Here is a 22,976-nt window from a genome sequence, read left to right on the forward strand (position 1 = left end):
GTTTTAGAGTTTGTTAGTTTATTCTTTTGCACGCAGCTGTGTTGTTTTCAAGCAACTTGGATGTTCCTCAAAGCGTTTCCTCCTCTGGTGCGTTTGAAGGTTTTTGAAGAACAGCTTGTTCTCTCTTTGGGTGATGATGACGATGATGAAGATGATGAAGACGACCCATCCTCACTATCTGGTAACTCTCCTCCTCTCCTCTCCTCCTCTCCTCTCCTCCTCTCTTATCCCTCCTGATTTATCTCCCTCATACACAAGAGCAACTCATCCGCTCCAAAATACTGTTTCCATTTTAATATTATGGCAATAATACTCATCACGGCATCTGGTTTCAATTCCTGGAGTTAGAGTTTTATCCAGAAGACCCGATGTGGCGCTACTACTGGTTTTCATAGGAGGAGGAGGAGGGGGAGGAGGAGGAGGAGGAGGAAGAAGAGGAGGAAGAGGAGGAGGAGGAGGAGGAGGAGGAGGAGGAGGAGGAGGAGGATGATAGGAAGAGGAGGGGGAGGAAGGAGAGGAGGAGGAGGAGAGGAGGAGAGGAAGGAGAGGAGGGAGAGGAGGAGGAGGAGGAGGAGGAGAGGAAGGAGAGAAGGAGGAGGAGGAAGGGAGGAGGGGGAGGGGAGGGGAGAGGAGGAGGAGAGAAGGAGGAGGAGGAAGAAGAAGGAGGAGAGGAAGGAGAGGAGGAGGAAGGAGAGGAGGAGGAGGAGGAGGAGAAAAAGGAGGAGAGGAAGGAGAGGAGGAGAAGGAGGAGGAGGAGGAGGAGAGGAAGGAGAGCAGGAGAAGGAGGAGGAGGAAGGGAGGAGGGGGAGGGGGAGGAGGAAGAAGAGGAGGAGAGGGAGGAGGAGGAGGAGGAGAAGAAGAAGGAGGAGGAGAGGAAGGAGAGGAGGAGGAAGGAGGAGGGGAAGGAGAGGAGGAGGAGGAGGAGGAGGAGAGGAAGGAGAGGAGGAGAAGGACGAGGAGGAGGAGAGGAGGAGGAGGAGGAAGGGAGGAGGGAGAGGGGAGAGGAGAGGAGACGGAGGAGGAGGAGAAGAAGAAGGAGAGGATGAGAGGAGAGGAAGGAGAGGAGGAGGAGGAAAAATTTCAGTAGTGTGTCAGTATTTCATGCATCAACCTCAGTTTGAATATTTTAGTTTTGCACAGGCGTGAGCTGGGAGCTCCTTGTGGCTGAATAAATGATGAATAAATGATGAATAAATGATGAATAAATACTGAATAAATACTGAATAAATAATGAATAAATACTGAATAAATACTGAATAAATACTGAATAAATAATGAATAAATACTGAATAAATACTGAATAAATACTGAATAAATGATGAATAAATACTGAAAAAATAATGAATAAATGCTGAATAAATACTGAATAAATACTGAATAAATACTGAATAAATGATGAATAAATACTGAATAAATACTGAATAAATGCTGAATAAATGCTGAATAAATGCTGAATAAATGCTGAATAAATAATGAATAAATGATGAATAAATAATGAATAAATACTGAATAAATGGTGAACGGTTAATTCATAAAGTAAACAAACACAACAGCATGCTTGTGGCGGTGAGGGAGCCGGCTCAATACGCAGAGCCTCTTTTTATGAATCAGCATCTTCTGAAATCAATGCGCTGCTTCAGAGACGCAGTGAGCCGGTAGCTTCCTTTAAGTTGATCTGATGGATCCTCCTGCAGGCCGGCTTCACCGCGACTCGGTCCAGGAATGGGGTCGTGTGTGTGTGTGTGTGTGTGTGTGTGTGTGTGTATGTGTGTGTGTGTGTGTGTGTGTGTGTCATTCCGCTCTCTGTTGATCACAATGTTTTTTTTTTTTCACAAAGTCGTCCTCCAGAGTTATTCATGTTTTTATGTTTATTGTTTGACACACACACACACACACACACACACACACACACACACACACACACACACACACACACACACACACACACTGCCAGTTTGATCTGAGCAAATAGATAAAGAGAGAGAGAAGAGCAAGAGGAGGACGATGGCTGAGCTGCAGCTGACGTCTGGCTGTGAGCAGCAGAGAGGAAATGCCTGCTGATGCTCAGGATTTCCTTTACATTAGTGGAGGCCAGACATCAAAGTCTGAGCCAGCAGGAGCCGCTCCTCACCAGAGAGGCCGTTCACTCCACTCTGTCCTGGAGCTGCTTCCACTCTGCTTCATGCTGCTTTGCACAAAGACCTTTTAACTGACGGTGCACATTTCAAAGTCACTTTTTCTATGCAAAAAAAACAACGTGCAATAATTGTTGATGCTTGCTTAAGGGTTAAAATAGCCAGCAGTAATTAAAGGCCTTAACATGAGCTCCACTTCGACCCTGCACTGGTTCTCAAAACCCCACTTTGGAGGGAAAACAATGCTCGTGCTCCACCGCCGCAACTATATTGTATTAAAATAACGTTTTGTGACTCCTACATCCCTGCTTTTTCCAATTGAAATACATTTCAAGTAAACCAGATTGCGCCATCAGACAACAAATAATAGAACAATACAAATCAAGTTCTATCTGTGGAAAAATAACTAATATTTGGCTAAAAATAGCTTATTGTGGCTGCAAATAACCTGTTTTGCACTGAATTAATGAATACTTCTTCCGTCAATACATGCTAACATCTGCTAACAGCGCTAAACACAAAGTACCGTTACAGTTTTTGTGTGCGGGTCATAAATCAATAATTGTTGCACTAATTAAACCTTTGACCCTCGTGACCAATAGAAAAGCTCCTGTGAGTTCAAACACTGGCTTTAAAAAGTAAAATCTGAACTCCAGGTGGTAAAATAATGGTTGTTTTACTTTTATTTATGACGAGCGCGCACATAAATATCACTCATGAGCCCCAACGCTGCACACGAGCAAATCAGATTTCTTCACAACGCGTCTCCTGTTTTTAATAAAAAAAGAGCACGACTCTAGTGAATAATGCCAGAAAGTTGATATGAAAGTTGATATGAAAGTTGATATGTGGAGGTTTCTGTGAAAACGGAGCTTTAAAAGGTCAAACGGGGAGGAGGTATGCAGCGTCAGCACATTTTCCTTTCTTCACTTTCAAAGATCAATAAATTACGGCACGGATCAGTGATTCCCGATGGAAGGCTCACCGAAGAAAATACGACTTAACGGTCCAATACAATGACACGTTTGGTTATTTATCTCCTTTTGGCCGCTGGAGTCCTTGTGTAAGTGGTTGTTGATGTCTTTCTGAGTTACTCTGTGAGCTGTTGACTGACGCTGTGGAGGAATAATGTGTGTGTGTGTGTGTGTGTGTGTGTGTGTGTGTGTGTGTGTGTGTGTCGCAGTAAACGGGAGTCCCATGCCGAGTGTTGGAGTCCAGAACCTGGTGGTCCGGCGGGCTGCAGACCCTCAGACCCAGGTGAGACTTCACCCTCTCTCTTTACAGCATTCACCATGTCATCTTCTCTGAATGTTGCTTCTCTCGTTTGCACTTTTTTATTCTCCTGTGTGTGTTTTCACCGTAGGAGGATGAGGAGGATGAGGAGGATGAGGAGGATGCCCACGGGCTGCGGGACGCGGTCGACCCAGAAGATCTCCTAACAGCAGCCGACACACCTCCACCTTCCTCCTCCTCCTCCTCCTCCTCCTCTCTCCCCTTCTCTCCCCCGCTCTCGCCCGCCGACCAGGCCCTCGCCAGGCTGAACCGCCCCGCCTCCTCCGAGCCGACCAATCACAGAGCGAGTCCGCCCATGGACACTTGTGACCTCAGGTACTGTGTGTGTGTGTGTGTGTGTGTTTGTGTGCGTGTGTGTGTGTGTCCTGGGTTCTTACGGTCATGGAAACACTGGAAAAGTCATGGAATTATTTCCAGGCCTGGAAAAATCCTTGAAATTGTAAAAGTGTTATATTCATGTGTTCATGTAAATGTGTTATATTCATGTGTTCATGTAAATGTGTTATATTCATGTGTTCATGTCGTTCATTTACGCTGAGTTTGAAATAATGAATATGCTTTTAAAAGAGAGACTCAAAATATAAGCAGGCATACATACAGGCATCTATATAAATGTTTATTCTTTTAATCAAACTATTGTCTCATTCATTTGAGTCATTTAAGGTTTACTGTATGCTTTGTATTCTCATTGTTAGTTTAAATACTACATTTACTCACTTTTTACTGTTTACACTCAGATTTCACTAAATGTTTGTAATGGACATTTGGTTAGAAGTCATGAGAAAGTCATGAAATCCATTGGTCACAATGTGTCTGAACCCTGCGGGTCATTCTTGGTTCCAGTCCCAGCTTGGTGGCTCTGGAGGTGGACGGTGAGCCCGGGTCGCCTCTGTCGCCGGACGTTGAGAAAAGTGACGACAAAGGGGAAAGCTTTGGCCCCGCCCCCGACCTCACGTGCACTCGCAGCCAATCGGCGTCCTCAGCATGTGAACCCAGGACGAAAGTAAAAAAACAAAACACCTCCGGCTCAGATGATTCCACTTCTCCTAAAACCACGAGACGTTCAAAGTGTTGAACCTTTCCTCTCTCCAGGAAACGGGCGACCAGGGGATCCGGCTGCGCTCGTACTCGTACTCGTCTCCCAAAATCAGCTTCCGGCCGCCTCGTTTTGTCCGGGACAACCACACCTCCGATCTGAGCCCTGGTCAGTAACACACGGGACTCTTTACTTATGTTCATATGTATATCACTGCACACATAACACACAACTAATGTGTCAATGAACTCCCTCCTCTGGTGTGTCACGAATGCTCACTTCTTACCTTCAGTTTAATCTGTAGAGTCTCACTAGAATCTATAGAGTGCGGTCAATGTGCTTAAAGCCATAGTTCATCATTTTGGGGAAATACGCCTTTTTTGGTTGCATATTTCCCCGTTAAACTATTACTTTAACAGATTTCTTCAAATGGAAAAGGATCCTAGACTTTAAGACACATGAACTCTAGAGTTGCCCGTCCAGTGTGATGTGTGTGTGTGTGTGTGTTGCCCGTCCAGTGTGATGTGTGTGTGTGTGTGTGTTGCCCGTCCAGTGTGATGTGTGTGTGTGTGTGTGTTGCCCGTCCAGTGTGATGTGTGTGTGTGTGTGTGTTGCCCGTCCAGTGTGATGTGTGTGTGTGTGTGTGTTGCCCGTCCAGTGTGATGTGTGTGTGTGTGTGTGTTGCCCGTCCAGTGTGACGTGTGTGTGTGTGTGTGTTGCCCGTCCAGTGTGATGTGTGTGTGTGTGTTGCCCGTCCAGTGTGATGTGATGTGTGTGTGTGTTGCCCGTCCAGTGTGATGTGATGTGTGTGTGTGTTGCCCGTCCAGTGTGATGTGTGTGTGTGTGTTGCCTGTCCAGTGTGATGTGATGTGTGTGTGTGTTGCCCGTCCAGTGTGAGGTGATGTGTGTGTGTGTGTTGCCCGTCCAGTGTGATGTGTGTGTGTGTGTTGCCTGTCCAGTGTGATGTGTGTGTGTGTGTTGCCTGTCCAGTGTGATGTGTGTGTGTGTGTTGCCCGTCCAGTGTGATGTGTGTGTGTGTGTTGCCCGTCCAGTGTGATGTGTGTGTGTGTGTGTTGCCCGTCCAGTGTGATGTGTGTGTGTGTGTGTTGCCCGTCCAGTGTGATGTGTGTGTGTGTTGCCCGTCCAGTGTGATGTGTGTGTGTGTGTGTTGCCCGTCCAGTGTGATGTGTGTGTGTGTGTTGCCCGTCCAGTGTGATGTGTGTGTGTGTTGCCCGTCCAGTGTGATGTGTGTGTGTGTTGCCCGTCCAGTGTGATGTGTGTGTGTGTGTGTTGCCCGTCCAGTGTGATGTGTGTGTGTGTGTTGACCGTCCAGTGTGAGGTGAAGTGTGTGTGTTGCCTGTCCAGTGTGAGGTGATGTGTGTGTGTGTTGCTCGTCCAGTGTGATGTGTGTGTGTGTGTGTGTTGCTCGTCCAGTGTGATGTGTGTGTGTGTGTGTGTTGCCCGTCCAGTGTGAGGTAAAGTGTGTGTTGCCCGATGTGTGTGTTGACCGTCCAGTGTGAGGTGTGTGTGTGTGTGTGTTGCCCGTCCAGTGTGATGTGTGTGTGTGTGTTGACCGTCCAGTGTGATGTGTGTGTGTGTTGCCCGTCCAGTGTGATGTGTGTGTGTGTTGCCCGTCCAGTGTGATGTGTGTGTGTGTTGCCCGTCCAGTGTGATGTGTGTGTGTGTGTGTTGCCCGTCCAGTGTGATGTGTGTGTGTGTGTTGACCGTCCAGTGTGAGGTGAAGTGTGTGTGTTGCCTGTCCAGTGTGAGGTGATGTGTGTGTGTGTTGCTCGTCCAGTGTGATGTGTGTGTGTGTGTGTGTTGCTCGTCCAGTGTGATGTGTGTGTGTGTGTGTGTTGCCCGTCCAGTGTGAGGTAAAGTGTGTGTTGCCCGATGTGTGTGTTGACCGTCCAGTGTGAGGTGTGTGTGTGTGTGTGTTGCCCGTCCAGTGTGATGTGTGTGTGTGTGTTGACCGTCCAGTGTGAGGTGTGTGTGTGTTGACCGTCCAGTGTGATGTGTGTGTGTGTGTTGCCCGTCCAGTGTGATGTGTGTGTGTGTGTGTGTTGCCCGTCCAGTGTGATGTGTGTGTGTGTGTGTGTTGCCCGTCCAGTGTGAGGTGATGTGTGTGTGTGTTGCTCGTCCAGTGTGATGTGTGTGTGTGTTGCCCGTCCAGTGTGAGGTGAAGTGTGTGTGTGTGTTGCTCGTCCAGTGTGATGTGTGTGTGTGTGTTGACCGTCCAGTGTGAGGTGAAGTGTGTGTGTTGCCTGTCCAGTGTGAGGTGATGTGTGTGTGTGTTGCTCGTCCAGTGTGATGTGTGTGTGTGTGTGTTGACCGTCCAGTGTGAGGTGAAGTGTGTGTGTGTGTTGCCTGTCCAGTGTGAGGTGACGTGTGTGTTGCCCGATGTGTGTGTTGACCGTCCAGTGTGAGGTGTGTGTGTGTGTGTGTGTGTGTGTGTGTGTTGACCGTCCAATGTGAGGTGACGTGTGTGTGTGTGTTGCCAGTCCAGTGTGAGGTGACGTGTGTGTTGCCCGATGTGTGTGTTGCCCTGTAGACGGCGTCCTCCACGGGGTCAGCCACAGCCGGTCTCTCCTTCAGGCGCTCTCTCTGTCTAAGTCTCTGTCTCTGCTGCACCCAGGCAGTAAGTACTGGACCCTGTGTGTGTGTGCGTGTGTGTGTGTGTGTGTGTGTGTGTGTGTGTGTGTGTGTGTGTGTGTGTGTGTGTGTGTCTGTGTGTGTGTGTGTGTGTGCGTGTGACAAGCATTCACATTTGCAAAAGAAAAGACAGCTGATTGCTTTGCCGCCGGTGAGAGACGATGTGCGTCTGCTTCGCTTCAGCTTCTTCGTCATGTTCTGTCGCTGCTCGTCATCGTGTTTCTTCATCATCATCATCATCATCATCATCATCAACTGGTTTTATTCATATGCTTCAATACGAGCGTCTCCTCTGGCATGTGAAGGAAACCTGACAGGCTTTGTCTCACATGTTCACTCTGACTTACACTCGCTAAACAATATGTTCTGCTGACTTATTATTGTTATTGTTATTATTGTTATTATTATTATTATTATTATTATTAGTTTTACACTCCATTCTTTATGTCCACAGAGCAAAGAGCCTCCAGCATATCGGAGCAGTCGCATGAAAAAAGGTATTTATGATTTAAGCCTTTGCCCTTTTCTTTGTCTTGTGAGCAGAAGGGTTCCTTCTGGCCTTCCTCGTTTCGGACTTTCGCAAATTAATTAAATATGACGTGCGTTGCATCGAGTGTGTAATCCTGTACTGTACGTCGGTAACCATGGCATCCAGGTTGCTTGGTGACAGCGGCCGTCTTTTCATGAAGCGCTTTTGTTTATTTAAAGCCCGGCTGGTTTTAACGCGCCTCACAGGTACGGAGGCGGTGACACACAGGTATCACCGTGACCCTGACCTCCACACGGCCTCGCTCCTGGCTTTTTCCTTCTCACCTCGCCCCGCTGCATCATGGGTACATGCTTTAAAATGATGACTGCTGTGTGTGTGGTCTCAGTCTTAAAGGGCCGGCACTGATTTTAAAAAAAAGGGGATTTCCTTTCCTCTTCCTGTTTTCACTGATATTTCCTCACTTCAGTAGCTCCCCCTGGTGGACGATACCGGACATAACCGTGACAGAATGGTTGTGTAAAAGCTTGTATTTCGTGTGTGAATTGAACAACGGAGATTTGCATCTTAAATTGTGTCCTCGGCCCTCGTGGCTTCTCATCGGTATACGGACGTTCTTTGCAGGGAGGTTAGGTTCCGTCAGCGAGCGCAGTCGGCTGATGATGACGATGATGATGAGCTGGCCGAGTCCCTCCAGCATCTCACCCTGTCCGAGTTCCTCAAAGAGTACGTGGGGTCGAGCCCCGTTCCACCGCTTTAGCCTCTTTAACGTCCAGTTCACTAACTCTGAGGCCGATAGCATGAACGCTCCAATGACAACAAACCACCGGCCTCCTCTCCTCGTTTCATCTCCTCTCCTTGTTGACTAACTTCTCCTCTCCTCTCCTCTCCTCTCCTTGTTTCATATTCTCTCCTCGTTTCATCTCCTCTCCTTGTTGACTAACTTCTCCTCTCATCTCCTCTCCTCTCCTTGTTTCATATTCTCTCCTCGTTTCCTCATCTCCTCGCTGTGATTACGCCCCTCTCCTCATTTCATCTCCTCTCCTTTCCTTTCCTCTCCTCATTTCATCTCCTCTCCTTGTTGACTAACCTCTCCTCTCATCTCTTCTCATCTCCTCTCCTCTCCTTGTTGACTAACCTCTCCTTTCATCTCTTCTCATCTCCTCTCCTTGTTGACTAACCTCTCCTCTCCTCATTTCATCTCCTCTCCTTGTTGACTAACCTCTCCTCTCCTCATGTCATCTCCTCTCCTTGTTGACTAACCTCTCCTCTCATCTCTTCTCATCTCCTCTCCTTGTTGACTAACCTCTCCTCTCCTCATTTCATCTCCTCTCCTTGTTGACTAACCTCTCCTCTCCTCATTTCATCTCCTCTCCTTGTTGACTAACCTCTCCTCTCCAACAAAAGAACAATAATGAAGTATTCATGTTTTTTAACATGATGCACCAACAGACCGTCACGGTCGTTTAACATGTTCTAACAATTCTACTAATTTTAATTTACTTTAATTTTTTTATTTCCAAGTGCTGTCTCAAGCATTTATTGACCAGAAGCGACACACTGTTGCAGTTTGAATGAACTGTGATGTAATGGTGTTCTATGGGGACCCGCCTCTCACTAACCCTCCTGCTTGCTGCCGTCGTCCTGCAGCCTGGAGACTTTACTGACTAACAAACACGGGTTTCCTTCGGTGTTGTGAGGAGTTCACAGTCCCACTGACATCTTCTTCTTTGTTTCTTCAGAATTGAGGAAGAGGAGTTGGATAAGTACAACATCCCGACAAAGGCGGAGTCGGAGAAGTACAAAGTCATCCGCACCTTCAGCTTCCTCAAGAGTCGCATGTCCAGCACACGCAACAAGACCAAGGTAACCCGACAGGCCACGCCCATCATGACCATCACAACCATTGCAACCATTACAACCAGAATATAAAACTTACACTGACTCTTGCTGTAGCAGCCGCTGCTACACGCTACCTCTCTCTCTCAGCTGAGTTTACAAGCTTAAGAATACCAGTGATTGTTTTATAAGTACGTATATTTAACCACGATATGAAGCCAGTATTCCTGCTTTAGAGCTCTACTGAGCATGTGACTCTCTGGGAGACACGGCCAGGAAGCGTTTCTGGGAATAACTGGAGGTCACACGGCGTCCGGCCTCTTTCCTCTCAATGATTAATCCCCTGTTGTCGAGTCGGCACAGAGCCTGGAAGCGTCTGTTGTTTACACGCTTCACTTCCTTGTCGCTGGACTTTCTGGCAGTTTGGGCATTCCTCTTTGCTTCCTCTCACTTTGTGGGAGCGTTTACTCTGAAGCCCAGAAACACGACTCGAGGCCCTGAGCGGTCACGGTTAGCGCTCTGGCTGCACGGCCGCTCTGTTGACCATCATGTCTCCGCCGTGGCTTTCCAAGGGGAAGGCCAAGGACCGGGAGGCCAAGGACCACCGGTTCAACACGGGCGCCTGCCTGGGCCCCACGGTGTGCGTGGTGTGTGACAAACCGGCCTCTGGGAAGGAGCTGCTGCACTGCGCCAGTGAGTAGGAGCGTCGTTTAAACCTTTTACAAAGAAAAGGGACTTTCTATATTATATGTACTGCTCATGAATTCTAACTGGGGGTGGGACATTACATGTGTTAATCCAGAAGTGGGCAACATGTTTAATTTACTAAAGAAATGTAGTCTAATTATTGTTTATTATTTATTTATTGTGAATTAATATGTTTTACTTTCAATGACATATTATTAGCATGCATATATATATATATATATATATATATATATATATATATATATATATATATATTAAAAAAAAAAATTGTATATTTAAAAGATAAATATTTATATTTATTTATATATATATATATATATTTATATTTAAAAAATTGTATATTTAAAAAATAAATATGTATATTTATATGTAATTATATATATATTTATATTTAAAAAAAAATTGTATATCTAAAAAATAAATATATATATTTATATTTATTTATATATATATATATACTTTTTTTTTTAATATACAATAAAAAAATAATATATATATATATATATTGTATTTGTTTATATATATATATATCATTTATTCATCATTTATATCATTTATTTATTTATATATATATATATATATATATATATATATATATATATATATATATATATATATATATATATATATATATATATATATATATATATATATATATATATATATATATATATATATCACTGCTCCAGTGAGTAGTAGCGTCAATTTGAAAACTTTTTACAAAAAAAAGTAAGTTGTGAGAAAAGAAATAGATATAAATATATCTATATTTCTCTCCCAGGTTGCACTGTAATGGTCCATAAGGGCTGTAAGGAATCGGTCCCTCCGTGTTTGAAGGTGGGTATCGTCTTGAACTACTCATTCTGGAGTGTGTGTGTGTGTGTGTGTGTGTGTGTGTGTATGTGTGTGTGTGTGTGTGTGTGTGACCAGCCTCTCTCCTTTGTAATGCTCAGAAGCTTCAGGATAAATACGCCGTGACCTCGGTGAAGAACCGGACGGCGTCCCTCCCGCAGAGTGAGTAGTTGTGCGGTGGCGTTTCCTGTGTGACGTTTCTCACCTGGGACTGACGGCCGTTCATCCTCTCCTCAGACTTCACCGTGAGAGACGGTCCTCCTCACGGCGGCGTCCCCGTCTCCACCTCCCTGCCCGTCACGAAGGACCCGCCCACCCAGCCGGGCCTCCTCTCGGGCAGCTTCCCCGGCAGCGACGGGTCAGAGTGGCTGTCAATCACAGATGAGTCGTGGGTATCGGTGAACGTGTTCTGGGTGGCTCATGTTGTTTTCTCTTGCGTGACAGTCGGCTCAGCGAGAGCTCGGAGACCGAGTCTGATGCCGGGAAGCTCAGCGGCCAATCAGAGGAGCTGCTGCTGCCGACGCCGGCGTCCTCCACCTCCACCGACTCGTCCTTCGGAGAAGGTGACGACGTCATTATCGCTCGCTGTTTTCAGCGTTAACACATTTACAACATGCCCATGATGGGTTCAATTTATGGACCCAAATGTTGTTGCTTTTTTACTTTTTTTATAACATTTCCACCCATTTCAAAAAAATATTTATTTGTCTGCTCGTGACAAATGTGTATAAGTGAGTAATTCAAAGATAAAATAAGATAATCCTTTATTAGTCACGCAGTGGGGAAATTGCAGGATTAAAGCAGCATAGTAAGAAAAAAAGTAATATAAGTAACAGTAAGAAAAAACAGTAAAAAATAAGTGTTACAAAATAAATATGAATAACATAATAAGTTGTGCTGTTTAGAAGCTTTTGCATATTTAAGGAAAAACGGCGTACCGTAAAAGTCGGGTTACAAGCCGCTCCTACGTCCGGTGGGTGTCCCCACTGTAGCAAACTAGCAGCAGCGCTAGCCGGGTCTGGTCCTAGCAGGAGCGCTAGCTGGCTACAGCGGGGAGCTAACAGAGAGCTAATGGGGTGCTAGCAGGAGCGCTAGCTGGCTACAGCGGGGAGCTAGCAGAGAGCTAACGGAGCGCTAGCTGGCTACAGCGGGGAGCTAACAGAGAGCTAACGGAGTGCCAACGGAGCGCTAGCTGGCTACAGCGGGGAGCAACAGGGACACTGACCAAAGGTTGTAGCGGCTTGTAACCCGACTTTTACGATAATAATTTTTTAATTTGTGGATCATGAAACACAATTGATGACAAATATTGAGACAAATCCCCCCCGATCAGAACAGCCCTCTGGGATAAAGAAAGCAAAGAGCCCCGTCTCTCTCCCAGCTGGATCCTGCATGTTTTGACTTTGAGCCTCTTTTCCCGCCGCAGACTGCGCTGACGCGTGTCTCCACGGCGACGTCTCGGCCGACGCCGTGGACTACGAGGCCGAGTCGTGGAGCCTGACGGTGGAGCACAAGTTCTGCAAGAAGCAGGACAAGCGAGCGGTCAAGAGGCAGGACGTGATCTACGGTGAGCGGACGGCAATAACCAATAACTTCCTTTAAATCACTTCTTAAAACCCTTTTTTAGAGAATTCCTTTTAAGTGATGTCGTCCTTTTATGTGTTTTTATTATCTATATATATATATATATATATATATATATATATATATATATATATAAATATATATATATATATATATTTATATATATATATATATATATATATATATATATATATATATATATATATATATAATTCCCTATCCCGTGTTGACCCTCAGAGCTGATGCAGACGGAGCTGCACCACCTGCAGACGCTGCACATCATGGCCGAGGTGTTCCGGCGCGGCATGCGGGACGAGGTGCAGCTGGATCCGGAGGCGCTGGAGCGCGTGTTCCCGTGTCTGGACCGGCTGCTGCTCGCCCACCGGGGCTTCTTCAACGCCATGAAGGAGCGGCGGCACGGCTCGGCCCAGCCGCAGGGGCACGGCAACTACCTCATCCAGCACATAGGGGACGTGCTGCTGCAGCAGGTCAGCTGGGGTCTCTCGCTCTCTCTCTCTCTTTCTCTCTATTCTATTCTATAGTCTATTGGCATGACTGTTGCAACAACAATATTACCAAAGAAACAAAAAATGTACAACTCACATGGACAATAACAATAATAATAATAATAAAACAGATTGAAAAAGTACAGGTGTGTGTGTGTGTGTGTGTGTGTGTGTGTGTGTGCGCGCGTGTGTATGTGCGTGTGTGTGTGTGTGTATGTGCGTGTGTGTGTGTGTGCGTGCGCGTATGTGCGTGCGTGCCATGGATAAAGCATTGTTTGCAGCAATGACAGGTTAACTGCCAACAGGTTAACTGCCAACAGGCTAACTGGCTAACTGCCAACAGGCTAACTGCCAACAGGTTAACTGGCAACAGGCTAACTGCCAACAGAATCAGAATCAGAATCAGAATCAGAAAAACTTTATTTATCCCCGAGGGGTAATTAAGAAGGCAAAGAGCGGCATATAAAGAGATTAAGAAACAAATAAAGAAATTAAGAAACAAACAATAATGGATGAAGACAAGGATAGGAAAGAATTATACACACACGCAAAGATGAGAAGTAAATATAAGTGAAAAAAATAAAAATACAGTTATGTATTTAAATAATAAATAGTAAAGAATAAACAAATAAATATATACATATGTTATAGAATTGTGTTATTTATACTAATACGGTGGCAGGCTAACTGCCAACAGGTTAACTGGCTAACTGCCAACAGGTTAACTGGCAACAGGCTAGCAGGCTAACTGCCAACAGGCTAACTGCCAACAGGTGAACTGCTAGCATGCTAACTGCTAACAGGCTAACTGGCAACAGGTTAACTGCTAACATGCTAACTGCCAACAGGCTAACTGGCAACAGGCTAACTGCCAACAGGTGAACTGCTAACATGCTAACTGCTAACAGGCTAACTGGCAACAGGTTAACTGCTAACAGGCTAACTGCTAGCAGGCTAACTGCCAACAGGCTAACTGCTAACAGGCTAACTGGCTAACTGCCAACAGGTTAACTGGCAACAGGTTAACTGGCAACAGGCTAGCAGGCTAACTGCCAACAGGCTAACTGCCAACAGGTGAACTGCTAGCATGCTAACTGCTAACAGGCTAACTGGCAACAGGTTAACTGCTAACATGCTAACTGCCAACAGGCTAACTGGCAACAGGCTAACTGCCAACAGGTGAACTGCTAACATGCTAACTGCTAACAGGCTAACTGGCAACAGGTTAACTGCTAACAGGCTAACTGCTAGCAGGCTAACTTCCAACAGGCTAACTGCTAACAGGCGTGCAGGCCGTGACACACTGTGGTCAACATGAAGTCACATTCACAACAATAACAACAACGCCTTTAAAAAAAAAACACTAAAACATTAAAACCAGTTTTCCCTCCAGGCCTTCATAAGAGTCTTCATAAGGACATCATACCACAACATTACTCTGTTTGAGAATGAGAATGAGACCATGATATCCATCAAGGCATATCATGGGTATCCCTTGATGGATATCATGGATATCCCCCTCCCTCACTGGTTGGTGTCTTCTTTGTTCTCCTGCAGTTCTCCGATGAGAGCAGTGAGAACATGAAGCAGGTGTACGGAACGTTCTGCAGTCGTCACAATGAAGCGGTCAACTTTTTCAAAGAGCTGCAGCAGCACAACAAGCGCTTCCAGATCTTCATCAAGGTAATCATTCACCTCCGCAGAAACCCATTTTAAACAAAGTAAAAGCCAAAACTTCCCCTCTGATCAGGGAGATGGAGGATAATTGTTGATGTTTCTTTTTCTAGCAACAAGGTAATAACTCTCTGGTGCGCCGGAGGGAGATCCCAGAGTGCATCCTGCTGGTCACCCAGAGGATCACCAAGTACCCGGTGCTGCTGGAGCGGATCCTACAACACACGCAAGGTCGGTGCTCTAGTGGCGCCCTCTAGTGGCGCCCTCTAGTGGCGCCCTCTAGTGGCGACATGTTTGTTAATGATAACAGAGAGACAGCATTTCAGTTTAAACACACAATATATATCATGGTGTGTGTGTGCGTGCAAGTCAGTGTGTGTGTGTGTGTGTGTGTGTGTGTGTGTGTGTGTGTGTGTGTGTGTGTGTGTGTGTGTGTGTACAGGTTCAGGTGTGTGTGTACAGGTGTGTGTGTGTGTGTATGTGTATACAGGTCCATGTGTGTGTGTCTCTGTGTGCGTGTGCACTTGCGTGTGTGTGTGTGTGTGTATATAAAGGGGGAACACAGATCTCAGTCTTCTCCCCCGTCCCCTCAGAGGACACCGTGGAACACGCCGACCTCTCCAAGGCGCTGGCCCGGATCCGGGAGGTGATCGCGGCCGTGGACCTGAGCGTCAGCGAGTACGAGCGGCGCCAGCAGCTGCAGGAGGTGTGCAGCCGCACGGAGAACCGCAGCGCCGCCAAGCTGAAGAACGGACGCACCTTCCGCAAGCAGGACCTGATGGGCCCGGGCCAGACCCTCAAACACCAGGGCCTCCTCCTGTGGAAGACGGCCACCGGGCGGCTCAAAGGCGAGGCCCAAGCGAGCGCACGTGCACGTACACAATATGCCCAGCTAGCGCACGTACACAATATGCCAAGCTAGCGCACGTGCACCTACACAATATGCCGAGCTAGCGCACGTGCACGTACACAATATGCCCAGCTAGCGCACCTACACAATGTGCCGAGCTAGTGCATGTGCACGTACACAATGTGCCGAGCTAGCACGCATGCACAATATGCCGAGCTAGCACGCGTGCACAATATGCCGAGCTAGTGCACGTGCACCTACACAATATGCCGAGCTAGTGCATGTGCACGTACACAATGTGCCGAGCGAGCGCACGTGCACGTACACAATATGCCCAGCTAGCGCACCTACACAATGTGCCGAGCTAGTGCATGTGCACGTACACAATGTGCCGAGCTAGCGCGCGTGCACAATATGCCGAGCTAGCATGCGTGCACAATATGCCGAGCTAGTGCACGTGCACCTACACAATATGCCGAGCTAGTGCATGTGCACGTACACAATGTGCCGAGCGAGCGCACGTGCACGTACACAATATGCCCAGCTAGCGCACCTACACAATGTGCCGAGCTAGTGCATGTGCACGTACACAATGTGCCGAGCTAGCGCGCGTGCACAATATGCCGAGCTAGCACGCGTGCACAATATGCCGAGCTAGTGCACGTGCACCTACACAATATGCCGAGCTAGTGCATGTGCACGTACACAATGTGCCGAGCGAGCGCACGTGCACGTACACAATTTGCTGAGCTAGCGCACGTGCACGTACACAATATGCCGAGTTAGCGCACGTGCACGTACACAATGTGCCGAGCTAGCACACGTACACAAGCGAGCGCACGTGCACGTACACAATATGCCGAGCTAGCGCGCGTGCACGTACACAATGTGCCGAGTTAGCGCACGTGCACGTACACAATGTGCCGAGCTAGCACACGTACACAATATGCCGAGCTAGCGCGCGTGCACGTACACAATGTGCCGAGTTAGCGCGCGTGCACGTACACAATATGCCGAGCTAGCGCACGTACACAATATGCCGAGCTAGCGCGCGTGCACGTACACAATATACCGAGTTAGCGCGCGTGCACGTACACAATATGCCGAGCTAGCGCGCGTGCTCGTACACAATATGCCGAGCTAGCGCACGTACACAATATGCCGAGCTAGCGCACGTACACAATATGCCGAGCTAGCGCGCGTGCACGTACACAATATACCGAGTTAGCGCGCGTGCACGTACACAATATGCCGAGCTAGCGCGCGTGCTCGTACACAATATGCCGAGCTAGCGCACGTACACAATATGCCGAGCTAGCACACGTGCACGCACACGACATGAATGAATGAATGAACGATCAGCTCGTGACGTGTTTTGTCATCTCATTTCTCCTCCTCTCTCCCATAGATGTCCTGGCGCTCCTTCTCACGGACGCGCTCATCTTCCTGCAGGAGAAAGACCAGAAGTATACGTTTGCTGCAGTGGTACGCACACGCCATGCACACGCCATGCACACGCCATGCACACGCCATGCACACGCCATGCTGTAACACCCAACACCTGTTCAATACCTTTTTCTTTGATCTTTATGTAACTCCCCGCTTCGTAACGTTCAGGATCAGAAGCCTCCGGTCGTGGCGCTGCAGAAGTTGATCGTGAGAGAAGTGGCGAACGAGGAGAGAGGGATGTTTCTGATCAGCGCCTCGGCCGCCGGGCCCGAAATGTACGAAGTTCACACGTCGTCCAAAGAGGAGAGGAACACCTGGATGAGGCTCATCAGGGAGGCGGTGGAAAGGTGTGTGTGTACAGGTCCATGTTTGTGTGTGTGTGTGTCCGTGTGTGTGTGTGCGTGTGTGTGAAGGGGAAGCTCAGATCTCTAACCTCAGTAATGTGTGTCTCTGCTCAGCTGTCCGGAGGAAGAAGAAGAATCCTCGAGTGGATCGGAGGAGGAGAGGCGAGCGGCTGAGGCTCGTCTGCAGAAGATCCAGAAGTTACAAGGTATCTGAAACCTTGTTTTCATTCTTTTCATTAAAATTAATATTAGTTAACGTTTCTCAACGCTCCTCCCGTCAGAGAGCCTGCTGACCCAGGACCAGCGGATCTGCTGCAGCCTGGAGGAGAAGCTGCAGCTCTACGCGGCGCTGAGCGGCAGGACAGACGCGGCGCCGCTGCTCGTCCCGCCGCACCTGGAGGAGTCGCCCCAGGCGGCGGCGTTGCTTTCTGCCGCTCTGCAAGAGGGTGAGATGCTTTACAAACAAACACACGCACACACACGCACACACACACACACACACACACGCGCGCGCACACACACACACACACACACACACACACACACACACACACACACACACACACACACACTCACACACAAATGTGCACATTTAGTTAGCTTTTTGACCTCGCTGAACAAGAAAGTAAGACAAATATTAGATATACTTTACTTTAATGTACAGTATTTGTTCACAATTATAACCTCAACAGAATGAAGACTTGTTTTATATTATTATAACTGTGTTTTTAAATATTATTGTCATTTCTCAGTAATAGTTGCTGACAAATACAATAATAGACTCTTCTATCTACTTATAACTACATTATAGTGTGTTATAAACCATTATAACCATATAAACCAAAAATATATATAAATACATAAGAAATATAAATACAAATATATGTAAATACATATATATATAATTATAAATATATATATAAATACATAACATATAAATAAATATATATATATAAATACCCACATACATATATATATATATGCATAAATATATATAAATGCATACTATATATATATATATATATATATATATATATATATATATATATATATATATATACATCAAATATATAAATAAATATAAATACAAATATATTTAAATACATACATATACAATAAATATATATATAAACGTATATATACATCAAATATCTAAATAAATATAAGTACAAACATGTTTAAATACATAAATATATATATAAATACATAATATATATATTACACAGGTGTGACGTGTCAGCGTTTCACTCTCCTGTTTCCTCTTCTGTTCCCCAGCTGAGAGCCTGAAGGCCACGCTGTCGTCTCAGCTCTGCTCATCGAGTCGCAGCCCGGACTCGGACTCGGACTCGGTGTTCCCCATCAGCCCGGCTCTGGAGGCCCGGGAGGGGGTCTGGACCACAGGGGAGACCCTGCTCCAGTCCCCGTCCCTGCTGCTGCCACCAGACAGGAACGACGTTGACCTCAAGGTACGGCACACACTTCTATTATATATATATATATATATATATATATATATATATATATATATATATATATATATATATATATATAACGTACGCATCTCATCGCCACTCTCTATGACCTCACGGTTGTGAATGTAAGAAGTGTTTTGGAGTTAAATGTTGATGCAGAAGTATGATGTAATGTGTAGTTGCGATGAGGTGTGCATTACAGGTCATTACAGGTCATTACAGGTCATTACAGGTCAATCCAGGTCATTAAAGTCTCTCTCAGCATCTGAACCTCACTTTCCACTCCTTCAGATGTGTGGCTCAAGATTGCCAACAGTCGTTTTAATAATTCAGTGCAATTACATTTCAGTCTTAATGCGATGAATCATTGATAAGCTCATAATAAAGGAATACGTCCATTTTGTTTCAGAAGGTATTGCGCCATTAAAAAATGGATACGGAGACGTATTCCAGCTTATAGCTCCTTGTGAGGTAAACGACTAAAATAATCACTTTATTATTATGCACTGCAGAGGCTAAACAGTGTGCTAGGACGCAATGCCGCCTCAAGGGGGCGCAAAGGTTGCACCAATGTTTTTTTACTTCCCATCTTGTTAACATGGGAGGACAATATTGACAGGACTTTACCTGCCAACAGGTGGCTCAGAGCGTCCAGAGCTTGACCCAGCTGCTCTACAGCCTGCAGGTGAGTCCACTGTCCAACCGCCTGCTCCTTCCTCCCCTCATCTATATTATTATCCAATCAGGAAGCCAGCAAACAAACAACCCTCTTCTGTTCTCACGGAGAACTCACACTAACTTTGTTGGTGCCGTGTTGCAGCCGAGAATAACGGCTTTTATGTGCCGGCTGTTTGAAGCCGAAGGGAGCGAGGACCCTACTGATCCTCCTGCTGGAGTGCAGGAGTCTTTTGGACACACACACACACACACACACTGCTGTTAAGTATAACATGTAAATGTGTGCAGAGAGGTCGTGTGTGCGTATTTGCATGAGGGGATGTGTGCGCTCTCTATTGCCCGTCTATGTAAGTTTTAAGGTTTTTATTTCAATGATATTTTCATATTCAAAGTTCTGACTGCACTCTTGCAGAGGAACCTGCGAACCGGTTCTACCCGTGGAGACATTGGGGTCATTTCCCTACGTGAATCTAATGATCTAATCTAATTTATTTCCCATTCAAATCTCCTCCTCTGCGCTGCGAGGATGCACGTGCGGTTCAAGCGGCCTTTGCATGTCCGTGAAGCTCGTCTCTGCTTTCTCTCCCAGGCCACCGTCACCATCCAGGACAGCTGCTACGAGGTCCAGAGGCTCCTCCTCCAGGAGGCGGGCCGGCCGCCGCCCCGCTCCCAGCGGCCGCACCTCCCCAGCGTCCGGGGCGGCACCTTGCAGGAGCAGGAGAAGCAGCGCAACCTGGAGAAGCGGAAGGAGGAGGTGGCGGCGGCTCAGCGGCTCACGGACCGCCTGCGCCAGGAAAAGGAGCGCTGGGAGAGGGCGTGCCACGCCAGGGAGAGCCAGCAGGGGGAGCAGGAGAGCCGGCTGGAGGAGAGGGAGCGCCGGTGCCGCCTGGAGGCGGAGAGGCTGAGGCGAGAGCGGGAGGAGCTGGACGAGCAGCTGGACGAGTACCAGCAGAGCCTGGAGCGGCTCCGGGAGGGCCAGAGGGCCGTGGAGAGGGAGCGGCAGCGCCTGGAGAGCCAGCAGAAGCTGCTGCAGACCTGGAGGCACAGCCGGCAGAGGAGCCTGCCCATCCCGCACATGGTCATCCCTCTGGACGGGCGGCAGGTACGACGGACACACCTGTTTCTGCCGGGTCCTAAAATAACTCAATAAAGCCTCCGACTGAAGCTCTTGACCCTGACGTCGAGCGACGGAGATATTCAGTGCTTATGGAGTTATTTCTCGGCTGAAGTCGTTAATGAGAAGCTTTTCTCAAGCAGCCATCAGCCTGAGTTACACACACACACACACACACACACACACACACACACACACACACACACACACACACACACACACACACATACACAGCAGCCCAATCCCCTCTTGATATACGACCTGCGATAATGAGAGCAATTTCAGCGTCGTTTGTCTTGGCGCTCCAGCCGCCGCCGCGCTCACCAATAAACATCTTAATGATTGATGATAATTAAACCACTGCAAATAAAAGCCCCGGCAAAAAAATAATTAAAACCAGAGGCACGCAGCCCAAGAAGCCAATCAATCGCCTTAAATTATCGACGCTTTGTCTGAAAAGCACTACGGTGAATGGTCCCCCGCAGCTGGAAGGCTTGCAGGATAAAGGCTGCTCTGTTCTCCGGGCGCTTTGAGCCTGAATGTGGCGCTCAAGGGCCACACTCATGTAGCTCATGTAGCTCATGTAGCTCACGTAGCTCATGTAGCTCATGTAGCTCACGTAGCTCATGTAGCTCATGTAGCTCACGTAGCTCATGTAGCTCACGTAGTTCACGTAACTCATGTAGCCCATGTAGCCCATGTAGCTCATGTCGCTCATGTCGCTCACGTAGCTCATGTAGCTCACGTAGCTCACGTAGCTCATGTAGCTCATGTAGCTCACGTAGCTCATGTAGCTCATGTAGCTCACGTAGCTCATGTAGCTCATGTCGCTCATGAAGCTCACGTAACTCATGTAGCTCATGTCGCTCATGAAGCTCACGTAACTCATGTAGCTCATGTCGCTCATGTAACTCATGTAGCTCAAGTAGCTCATGTAGCTCATGTAACTCATGTCGCTCACGTAGCTCACGTAGCTCACGTAACTCATGTAGCCCATGTCGCTCATGTCGCTCACATAGCTCATGTAGCTCATGTAGCTCACGTAGCTCATGTAGCTCATGTCGCTCATGAAGCTCACGTAACTCATGTAGCTCACGTAACTCACGTAGCTCATGTACCTCATGTAGCTCACGTAGCTCATGTCGCTCACGTAGCTCACGTAGCTCATATAGCTCATGTCGCTCATGTAGCTCATGTAGCTCATGTAACTCATGTCGCTCATGTAGCTCACGTAGCTCACGTAGCTCACGTAGCTCATGTAGCTCATGTAGCTCACGTAGCTCATGTAGCTCACGTAGCTCATGTAGCTCACGTAGCTCATGTAGCTCATGTAGCTCACGTCGGTCATGTAGCTCATGTCAGTCATGTAGCTCATGTCGCTCATGTAGCTCACGTAGCTCACGTAGCTCACGTAGCTCATGTAGCTCACGTAGCTCATGTAGCTCATGTAGCTCACGTAGCTCATGTAGCTCGCACCCTGGAGGCTCTGCAGGTGCTGCTTTGTGTTCAGGCCAGCAGGTGTGACTGTTCCAAAGACGCACACACAGAGCAGTCGAACGGATGCACAAATGATTAGTTAATTTAACTTTTTGTTTTTCTCAATCCAAAGCTCGATCCGACGAGGCTCGCCTGACTTTTTTCGCGGATTTATTTCTTTCCATTCATCTATTCGGGTCGGTGTGGAGGTTCCTAATGTTCCCCTGCTAATGTTTTAGCCAGAGGCAGCAGGTCACGGGGTCAGAGACGAATCGAATGACTCACACACACACACACACACACACACACACACACACACACACACACACACACACACACACACACACACATACACACGCCAGCTCTCAGGTCGTTTCTAATTAGCCGTGCTAGAAGGGACAGGATGAAGCAGTGACACCATTAAGGGTCAGTTTGCCCAAAATGAGTCACCTTCTTCCACACTTCCTCTACTTCATGTCTGTCCGTGCAATTTCTATTTGTCTAGGATATAGACATGCTACTCTGAGAGCTTTGAGAGAAAGAAATACAAAACAGCAGCAAAGTGTCTTTTCCAGAAATCGACTCCATCACTCTGGAGAATTAACACAGTTAACAGTTTCATTGAGTTAAATGGACTTTGAGTGAGCTGCCTCGTAATTCTTCTTAAAATACAGTTTGGGAATGCACAATATGACATACAAAGTATTTTGTTGTAGTGTATGTGTTAATCCGTTTACAAAGTAAAAGCAAACAAGTTTAAAAGTTAAAAAATGTAATAATTTTAAAATAAAAAAAAAAAATAGAAAAAGAATAAAAACAATTATTCA

The 22,976-nt window shown here is 47.0% G+C and overlaps 1 protein-coding gene across 1 annotated transcript in view; it reads left to right on the top strand.

Annotated features, from left to right (window-relative positions):
• The window catches only part of LOC306751648 (rho guanine nucleotide exchange factor 28-like), a 38,991-nt gene that overhangs the window by 12,435 nt on the left and 3,580 nt on the right, over positions 1-22,976 (top strand). The window contains exons 7-30 of the mRNA XM_079235262.1: positions 3,625-3,743; positions 4,272-4,431; positions 4,521-4,632; positions 7,016-7,102; positions 7,571-7,613; positions 8,228-8,329; positions 9,346-9,469; positions 10,015-10,135; positions 10,932-10,987; positions 11,104-11,164; positions 11,240-11,360; positions 11,447-11,565; positions 12,429-12,569; positions 12,824-13,074; positions 14,650-14,775; positions 14,880-14,997; positions 15,360-15,614; positions 17,025-17,101; positions 17,234-17,412; positions 17,524-17,615; positions 17,691-17,855; positions 18,685-18,875; positions 19,519-19,566; positions 20,149-20,661. Coding sequence (XP_079091388.1) covers positions 3,625-3,743; positions 4,272-4,431; positions 4,521-4,632; positions 7,016-7,102; positions 7,571-7,613; positions 8,228-8,329; positions 9,346-9,469; positions 10,015-10,135; positions 10,932-10,987; positions 11,104-11,164; positions 11,240-11,360; positions 11,447-11,565; positions 12,429-12,569; positions 12,824-13,074; positions 14,650-14,775; positions 14,880-14,997; positions 15,360-15,614; positions 17,025-17,101; positions 17,234-17,412; positions 17,524-17,615; positions 17,691-17,855; positions 18,685-18,875; positions 19,519-19,566; positions 20,149-20,661 — 3,381 coding nt within the window. The remainder of the gene's footprint in view (positions 1-3,624; positions 3,744-4,271; positions 4,432-4,520; positions 4,633-7,015; positions 7,103-7,570; positions 7,614-8,227; positions 8,330-9,345; positions 9,470-10,014; positions 10,136-10,931; positions 10,988-11,103; positions 11,165-11,239; positions 11,361-11,446; positions 11,566-12,428; positions 12,570-12,823; positions 13,075-14,649; positions 14,776-14,879; positions 14,998-15,359; positions 15,615-17,024; positions 17,102-17,233; positions 17,413-17,523; positions 17,616-17,690; positions 17,856-18,684; positions 18,876-19,518; positions 19,567-20,148; positions 20,662-22,976) is intronic.

Source organism: Taurulus bubalis (assembly GCF_910589615.1).
Source record: "Taurulus bubalis genome assembly, chromosome: 19".
Classification (NCBI taxonomy): domain Eukaryota; kingdom Metazoa; phylum Chordata; class Actinopteri; order Perciformes; family Cottidae; genus Taurulus; species Taurulus bubalis.